Source organism: the organism of the source record quoted next, unplaced genomic scaffold (assembly GCF_019419815.1).
Source record: "Pyrus x bretschneideri cultivar Hongxiangsu unplaced genomic scaffold, Pyrus_bretschneideri_v1 Contig7, whole genome shotgun sequence".
NCBI lineage: Eukaryota > Viridiplantae > Streptophyta > Magnoliopsida > Rosales > Rosaceae > Pyrus > Pyrus x bretschneideri.
In genome coordinates, this window is record NW_025999809.1 from 10,417,522 (window position 1) to 10,426,969 (window position 9,448).

Consider the following 9,448-nt stretch of genomic DNA (forward strand, 5'->3'; position numbering starts at 1 on the left):
GTACAATCTCTTGACGGTTCATTCATCATTCATGGGAAAGACACGAACATAGGAATAGAAACAACTACCAAAAAGAAGGGGATTAAAACATGAACAAGAGGCATCTACTACAAGTGATTGGTTGCTGCATTTGCTCCATGCATCATCGGTAATTTAAGCATTCATTGAGGAGTCTGAAACAGCACCTTTCATTTTATACTTTTTTATCAATGTTTAATGAAATAATATAAGAAAAATTAGATGAGCTTAGCCGATTAAGACCTAGGTCATCCTAAGAAAAATTAACGAAAAATCCTCAAAAATTTTAGTTTTAATGAAAATGACAAAATAAGGGTGTAAGTGAATAGTAGCAAGAATGACTTTTCAAGGTAAAAATGTTATTTTCGTTAAAAGTGAATAGTACAGAAAATGTTTCATTAAGATTATGTAGATCCTATCCTCAAAACATAATTTCTACTCAACAAAAAGATCTGCAACCAATCGAAGGCATTCCGCCTCGCCAAATCAACACTCCAGATCCAGTTCATGAGTAGCCACATTACAAATGTCTTGTGCCCGACTCAAGACCCAGAAAATCTCCCTCTTTCCCCTTACGAATTTTTCGATCAAAGAATAGGCCTAATGAATGACTATATTTGAATGAGAAAGAATGATGGGACCTAACTTTCTTTCTTTTCCTTAACTATCTACATGTTTCTGGATCTCGTCGATCATTGATGCGAATGCCACTCTCCATTTCGCACTTTGTGACTCGCTGCAGAATACTCTCTGTAATGCACTTAACTCCTCAGAATCCGCCTTCTTTAGTAGTCTTCGTAGTACCAGCTGCATCTCTTCAGTTAAATGATGATGTTCCGCCGATGAACAATCCTGATCTGGCTTTGTCAAACTGACACCAAAAACCTTCGTCTCCATTTCTCGTAGACAGCAACTTTGTTCGAATGAATGCTGCTTGATTTCACTAAGCCTGCAAGACATTGACGGGACCATGCGCCTGTGATTCCAGTACTCCACGCATTGATGGTCAGGATCAAGAGCCTCAATAGCCTGGAAGAAACATAGTAGGGTGTGAGATACTGGATTAAATTTTTATTTTTGGATAAAGGAGAAAGAAATTTTTGCTTCACCAATGACATAAAAAAAGCGAAAGTATAATTTCATGCCAAGGAGATTAGTTTATCACAGTAAAAAGTAATGACATAAACAAAGAGTTACTGTACCTGAGCAATGGGTTGGGAGAGAAATCCAAACATTTCGAGCCCATTAATGCTCTGCAATGACTGCATATGGGACAGCCCATTTTCCCCTACACTACTCCGTCGGTTTATTTCTTGATGTAGTCTCTGTAGTACCATTTCCCAGCACTTGTCTGCCGATATATTTGCAAAAACCTCACCTGGGCAATCTTCCAAACTAACCTGAAATTCATGACAGAAAATTGTTCAGAAATGCACAAACTAAATAAAAATTAATGATTTTGAGCCTTTAGAAGTGTGATGGTGTTTTATGTTCACTAGTTTCGCATAGTAAACTATCAATTCAATGCAAGTATTCAACAAATTAATAATCAGCTGTAACAATGAAATTTACACTTCCCCAAATCTCTCACTTTATTATTTTTGGAGGTCGATAGAGACATACCTTGAATAGAGGACCAAGAAGCCCAGCATCGACAACTTCTGAAATATAGCTACATACTTTTGTTGGGTCAAGCACACTATAAAACCTAACTCGGCTTCTATAACCTGCAAAAGGCAACCATTATTTAGAAAGAAAGAAAAATTAGATGAATCCACACAGGAAAGAAAAGGAGAGCAAAAAATGCAACCAGAAGAAAATTATTGAATCCAAATAAGCATAGCACTATAGCCAACATACCTTTTGGATATATTGCCTGCTTACTGCACCACAACTTCCCAGAGACAACAGCTCCAAAATCTATAGGCTCAACAGAAGGACTCAACTCTTGTAATTGATAGCTTTGGTCAGTCACATATATATTTACACCGAACAACTTATTGCCCTCACTCGCACAGTTATTCCTGATGTCCCTTGAACCGGCAGGGTAGTCATTGTTCAGAACTGTCAGAGCAGATACATTACAGTCATCATCAACTTTCATCATGTCTGGTTCTCTGGCTACATCTGAACTACAAACTTTCTCTTGATTAGACGCTGACGTAGAGGTCTCCTCCTCAATTGTGACAGCCTTGTTATCACAATGATCAGATGTGTGCATTGTCCTGCTTTCATGTTCTTCAGACATGTAATTAAGATTCAGATCAAAGCACTCCATCCCCGTCTTTGCTTCATCATTCTTTACCAGAATTTGATTGTCATTTTGACTATCCATAGTGATGGGAGACATACTTAAACTAGAAGATCCATGCTGTGACCCTGACTGGACAACTGCAGAAGAAACCTGACTGGACGAACTGCTGGATGCATTTATGTTCACCTTCTCTTCTGAAACCGGGCAGCAAGGTGAAGTTTCCCTTGGATCACAAGATTTGATTCTTTTACAAGGCATGCCACGTTCTTCATCCAGCTTAGCTGTACGTGTATCAGTACCATCTAATTCATGGTATTTGGATGCCCATAATTTTATGGCCTCTACTTTCCCTTCCAATGCTTCAATCAGCATATTTAATTCATTGATAGTGTGGCGTTGAAGGACATATCTTTGATTGATGTGACATGAACAAAGGAGCTTTGCATGTTTGATACATGAAAATCGGTCAGGAGAGCATTTGCAGCTGGAGGCAGATAAGTGCAAGTCATAGAAGCAAGAAAAACATTCTCTCTCATTGTTCAAATCAAAGTCTCTTTCCATCTTTTTCAACTTCATACAAATTGGAAGACGATCTAGTCTTTCCTCCTCCATTCGCACCCGTGTCTTAATTGCTCTGGTGAGTAGACCATCTTTGCCACATACACTTTGCCAGCTCATATTTTTTGTAGTTTTCTTTCCAAGAACTGATTGTTCCCAGAGGGCCTGTACAGCTTCCCGAGCTGATCCCAGTAACAATTTGTCGTGTGAGATTGATGTCTTGCGACACTGCTCACTGTAGAGCTCAACTGCATTTTGCCCATGTTCTAACCAATCAACAGGGGCCACGTTCACTGCCTCAGCACAGTTAAAACCACAATTAAATCCAGAATGATATGCCCGTGGGAAGGTAAGAACAAACTCCCCAGAATGCTGGACGGCTCGATGCACAGGTACACCTTCAGACTTTAAAACTGTAGGAGATAGTTGAGTGACCTGAACAAAGATGAAAGTTGTAATCTTAGTGCCTGAGATAATAATAACAACTTTAAATGTCAGCATGTGAATAAAAATCTCCTTACCAGTTCATTGAGTAAATCAGGTTGTTCCTCGAACAGATCAGGCAAATAAGCTCTCATTGTACGTTCCAAATCGGTAGCATGGCTTCCAGAGACTCCATACCATACTTTTGGGTCACCCCAGTGCAGATAATTTAGCGAATAGAGGTGGTGATCCTCAACATGCTGTTAAAAACCACAAAAAGAGAAGACCAAATAAGCAAAACAGTAAACTGAAATATTATGCTTTTTCTAAAACACAAGAAATGAAAACATCTGGAGGGCCCTTTTTTCGACCATCACAGTGGCATCACATACCCAACAAAATGAAGAAAAGCACATCCCAACATAGAGCCATGGGACTAGAACTCCTGAGATATCGCTTGCTTCAAAACACAGTACAGAACCGGGCAGGCGTGGGAAGTTATTTAGATTCCAACCTGACAATGCATACTTATCCGAATTACTTCTGGTTGATGATGCCTTAGGAAAACCACTTCCAAATACTCCTGTTTCCAAGTCAGCTCCATAGTAAACCTGAAATGCGATCAGAAAAAAGCCATTTGCAAAGATAAGAGTACATTCACTAATCACAAAATGAGTTAAAGGTTCTGAAATTTATAGTTACATACCTCAACCTCATCTGCTGTTGGTGTCTCAACTATTCGCCAGTATTCACCTTCAATTTCCTCGACAGAGGGTTGCAATGTTTCGCTTTTAGTTTCACCATAAGTTGAACCCTCCTTAGCATCCTTTGTTCCGAAGTAACTCTCCTTAAAAGTAGCAGCATGTTTCTGAAACTCTTCAAATGTAAAGTCTGATCCTGAATGGAACCCAAACTTCTCATCAGCCTCAGTAGCAGCATTAGCTTCTGAACGCCTTCTGGCTCCCATTCTTGAGTTCCTCTTTCGTTTACGCTTCCGACTTCTACTTTTCTTTCTCATGGCCTCTCTGTTTTGAAGCAAGTCAACTTGCTGAATGCGCGTAGAAAATTTGGCATGTTCCCACATCTCTTTCTCCTTAAGAGTGCAGGGAGGGATCCAGGAAGGTGGAGGGACAATCCGGCATATACCATAAGATTCGGCCAGTGGGCGGATCTTTGCTATGTAACCAAGTGTATCTTCAAACTCCTAAAAGATGAGAACACATGTAATTAAATAACCTTATAAATACAAAAAATCCAATGATACAAAAATTGCTGCCATCAAAGATATTATAAAAGGCAATGCAACTATCAAACAAACAAAAAATAGAATGAATACCTCAATAGTTGGATAAAACACAGGCGCTTCATCAATATCAGGTCTGCATGCTTCCTCCATGTTCCATCTAGCTGATATCTGCAAGAGGCCAATAATGAAATCATTAAGGATCACAAGGTAACAGAAGAAAACACAAAAAATGTGGACTATCTTGGATTTGATAGCACAAATGTTTCTTCCAATTTATTTCCCATGTCTTTCTTTTAATTCATAAAGTACCCAAAGGCGCCTGTGTGATGTTATTCAAACACAAAACTTACAGAGGTGAATGGATCACTTCTTAATTATTAAATGAATGCTATGGAACACGATAAGTAATTATAAAACGGTCTGTACCTTTCGGATTCGAGGGCTGCCAGAGCCCTCAAGTGTGTTATCACTTTCGTGGTTATTCTTAGAAGAATGATCCTGCAAAACATTTTGTGTAAGAATAAAAAATCAATTGACAGCTGAAATTTACATTCGTTGACAGACCAAAGGCATTCAGTTAAGACAAGCAACACTGTAATACAAATGATCCTTCAAAATATCTATTTAAAACCATTTACTTTCTCAATTTCTCTGCCTATAATACACGTTCCGGTGTAGACAAGCACATTACAGTAGCAGATTAAAAAGATCACAACGACGATATGCAATAGAAATCAGAAATTCCAGATGCACACAGGACCGCGCAAACAAGCAAAAGGGTATCTTACAAAAACCGATTGTCAAAGCAATCAATCACAAACTTGAAGAAAAGAAAAACCGATTATGTATTAAATTAACCAAAAAAGGAAGAACAGTTAAACACATGCTATAGATTTTACAATAGAGTTCTTTTACAATATAAGAAACAGATAACACAGATCTGCAATTTCTTGCAGGTTAACAACAACACAGATGATTTCGATAACATAAACAGAAAACACAACATCTTATCCGGCCTGAGATTGAAACCAGACACATACATATGACATAACTCCACACACATATATGACACAATGGAAAGAATACAACATTAGGGATTAGAAATCCAACCTCTTTCTGCTGAGATTCGACAATTAATTGTAACTGTTCCATTGACGGTAAAAATTTGTGAAAATCCTGATTAACCAATAATATCTGCAAAAGAAAACCTTTTCACTAAAATCAATACAAAATCAATCAACCCAAAAACAGCTTTCCTACTTCTCCATAACCAAACAGAACTTAACCAAAAGAACACAAATTTATGCAATACCTAATTCACCCAAACCAGCAAAGGGCATTCCCCAGAAACAATTTCTTTCCACTTTCTGATCAAACAAACACAAACCCAATTGGCATTTTCACGAACTGAACCCAAATCAAAACGAAACACCCAATACTTTTTCAATTGCATGCATCTAACCGCCCAAAAATTCTTACAGTTTTGGTAAATTTAAATTCTTTTCTACACCCCAATAAATTCAATTTTTTTTTCCTATTAAAGCAAAAAATTGACTTGGTAAACAAAACAAATATATTTGGAAAAGATAATCAAAGAACAAAAACTAAAAACAAAATGATTAGTCTATCAACAATGAGGACGAAAGCAGACAAAAACCCAAGACATAGTTTTTCAGAGAATTAAATGTATAGAATATTAAATATGGAGAAAAAGTGGATTGAAAAATCAAGAGGGTACCCAAAGAACACGCCTAAAATTCCCAGGTAGGGTGATGACTTGATGTGTAGGCAATAGGTATACTTGTGAATATATGCAACCAACCCTTCCTCCCCTGTAAGCACCTTTCAGAAAAATAAAATAAAATCTTGGTATTTTAGATATAGTTTTTTTTTTTTTTGGGATAATAATAGTAAGAAATAAATAATAGAAAGAGAGAATGAGGTGGAATAAAGAATCCGGCTTGAACGAGGAAGGTGGATCTAATACGAGTGGGAAATGGAGAAAAAGAAAAGAATTTGTCTTTTTTTTTTTTGGGTGTTTTTTTCTAATTTTTGTAAATATTTATTTATGTATTTAATTTAGAGGGAGAGGAGATGGAGAGAGGGTCAACCGGAGTTCGTCAACCCGCACAAACGCACGCAGATTTCACGGTGAGGAGTCCAACACTCCATATCCAAAGTGCAACCAACCCCACAATAACTTGTTTGCAAGTTATTCGAGCTAATGTGGGCCCTTCTCACTTGGTTAAGAAAAGTGGGACCCTATCACACAAATGCACCATACATGAGAAACATTTTTGGTATAATTAACGTTACTTTTACATAATGTTACTAATTTGTATTAGATTCAAATATAGAAGGTATTTTTACACATGATGACTCTTACTTGGGTTGTTTAGCTTAGTTCTTGGAAAATACGATAATGTTACATTTATAATATATTTGTACTATCTTTTTAATAAAGCTAGAATTATCAATACACGTTAGTGTCATTTTTATTAAAAATATAATACAAACGAATCGTAAAAATAACATTTAAAAAAATATATAATTACACATGATTCTATGCATGTTTAATTCACATAAGTTGTAAATGCGTTTGTACTAACATCTTTTGGTTTAGATCTTAGCTTACACTATCCTTTTTTTCTTATCAATAGTAGTTAGATATTTAATAATTGCTTGCACGTGTGGTGCTCAAATGTTGTTTAGAATAATTAATGTGATAAAGTCCGAATTAATGGATGATATTGTTCAAATATATGTTTTTTTTAGTACAACGATATATTTTACACTAAGAGTAAGGAGAGTTCGACTAAACCACACAATAGGCAACCTAATTTGGTATCAAATTTGTCATCTACGTAGATTCGAATCTAAGACCTCTCACTTACAATTGAAGAGGAATACCACCAAATCGTAGTACTTAGTGGCAAATATATGTTATGATTTCGCTTTTTAAATAGGATAGTACTATTCACACACCTATTTTTATGTTTCACACATATTTATCGTGTCAAGTTGTACTATAATTTGAGTCACGCCAAGCATGTGACACACTTAAATGAGCTCGAGTCACATAACAGGGCTTTCCGAATGGGTTGTGGTGTGGAGGTTACGGAAGTTTACTAGCCTACATGAAATTATGATTGTGTAAGACTTTGGATTGCTTTCGGAGCACCAAAGTCCAAGCCCATGATTTTGGCTTCACTGTGGGAAGGCTTGAGAGAGCAATTTTTGTCCTTACGCTTTCCCTTACAAACTAAGATATTCAGGAACCAACCAAACCCAAAGTTGAGCCAACCAAATTACGTTTTGACCTTGAGCCGTGCGCCTCCTTTAATGAGTAGAAGAAAGTGTATTTCCCTTCCAAGCTCTTAGATCATCTCCAATGGTGGGCTGAAACTTAAAATTTCCCTTTTTTCCCCCCCCAAAATCCACTCCAACCCATGACCTAAAATTAACCTAAAGCCTAAAACCCAAATGGAGGGCAAATACCGGCCCAATTTTAGGCCACAAAGCAAAATGGGACCCCACCAACTGAGACTGAAACCGAGGCTGTGAAGCCCACTACCCACTCCATACTCGCCTACGTGCTGCACACGCTAGGCTTTCTCAAAATTTTGTACCAACCCACGTGGGGTTGTTCCCCCACTATCAGACCATCAAGTAGCTGTTGGGCTACTTTTCTTCATTCAATGGTTCCATTTAAATGGGTCGTTGGTTAATCTAACGGTCCAGGTTCAAAGTAATTTTTTTTAGGTTTATATTTATATATTTATTGAATCCAACGGCTTAGATCGAATATAATCAAATCTAACGGTAAAAAAAGGAAAAGATATAAGTTTATGTGGTTTATTAAATGTCATTTGTATTAAGTTCATGTGGTTTATCATGATTTTCATGTATTGATTTAGTGATTTTTCAAAATTTATCAGAATTTAAATATTTTTAGGTTAAAATGTTTATATAATTAATTTAGGATAGTCTACATAATTTTTTTTTTAAAGTTAATTTAAAAAAAAATTAGCCTTAATTCATTCTTTGATAATTTCAGGCTAAAATTTTAGGCCAGAAGGGTTGGAGCAGAAAAACTGTTTTTGGGCTAAAACCTAAATTTTCTGGGCTAAATATTTTTAAGTTTTAGGTCACCATTGGAGATGGTCTTATAGGGAAATGAGGGAGAAAGCATAGAGGAGTGTTGCCAAAGATGGAGTTGTACTGTGGGACTTTGCGCAGGAAAGTAGGAACCCGGGGCATCGTGTTCAACCTATGCTTCATGAGGCTACCAATCATTTGCAATGTTATACCAAAAAGAACCATGTAGCTGTAACCATAGAAAGAATAAGGGAAGACTTAGCAGACTTGGAAAAGGAGAAGAAACTAAGAGATTCCCCAGCTGGAACTTGAAGCGATCCCTACACCTATAAATCAAGAGCATTAGCACACAAGAAATGGGAGAGACGCACCAAGCAGAGCAAGTTATTTCTAAGCGTTGGAAACCCAACCCACGAGTTTTAAACCATCCCTTCACTCTGATAAGCTTCCTTACCCCCTTCAAAACCATACAACCAAGAATAGCCTCTTTCACGTCAAATAATAGGCTTTTAGCTCCCACGTCGCGCATCATTCAAGCAAGTTATAATGTATTGTGACTACTTAGTTGTTCCCAATGTTGGTTAGCCTCTTAAAAGTCGTCAGAAGCACTTTATCAATGTCGAAAACATTCGATTATCGTTGGAAGCACTTTATTAGTGCCAGAAACATTCAACTACCATGGGAAGCATTTCAACAGTCATCGAAAAAGCTTCAACAGTCGCAAGAAGCACCTCAACAGCTGTGGGAAGCTCCTCAAAGTTGTCGAAAACACATCAGCCATGGGAACAAACTAAACCGAAAAAACTTCAAAGAAAACCAAACTAAATCGAACCAAACAGTAATCTAGTTTG

The 9,448-nt window shown here is 37.2% G+C and overlaps 1 protein-coding gene across 9 annotated transcripts; it reads right to left on the reverse strand.

Moving 5' to 3' along the window:
• Positions 1-436: 436 nt before the first annotated feature.
• On the reverse strand, positions 437-6,623 carry LOC103945093 (lysine-specific demethylase JMJ15). 9 transcript variants are annotated; one of them, XM_048573958.1, is made up of 12 exons: positions 6,238-6,623; positions 5,812-5,866; positions 5,610-5,707; positions 4,926-4,997; positions 4,590-4,667; positions 3,960-4,457; positions 3,646-3,864; positions 3,352-3,513; positions 1,879-3,265; positions 1,642-1,745; positions 1,221-1,418; positions 437-1,047 (listed from the first exon to the last, which is right to left on the reverse strand). In XM_048573958.1, exons 2-12 carry the CDS (start codon positions 5,837-5,839, stop codon positions 679-681), a joined length of 3,213 nt encoding a protein of 1,070 aa, XP_048429915.1. In that variant the 5' UTR covers positions 5,840-5,866; positions 6,238-6,623; the 3' UTR covers positions 437-678. The 9 variants fall into 9 exon arrangements, with proteins under 9 accessions (XP_048429915.1, XP_048429917.1, XP_048429918.1 ...); XM_048573960.1 differs by having other exon boundaries at positions 5,610-5,693; positions 6,238-6,622; XM_048573961.1 differs by lacking the exon at positions 5,812-5,866 and having other exon boundaries at positions 5,610-5,693; positions 6,251-6,622.
• Between the last annotated feature and the right edge of the window lie 2,825 nt (positions 6,624-9,448).

Coding starts and splice junctions, on each gene's coding strand:
- LOC103945093 (XM_048573958.1), bottom strand. CDS start 5,839: ATGCCCTTTGCTGGTTTGGGTGAATTAG. Junction 4,458..4,589: donor TGTTTTATCCAACTATTGAG/GTATTCATTCTA, acceptor CTCATCTTTTAG/GAGTTTGAAGATACACTTGG. Junction 1,746..1,878: donor GCAGGCAATATATCCAAAAG/GTATGTTGGCTA, acceptor TGCCTTTTGCAG/GTTATAGAAGCCGAGTTAGG.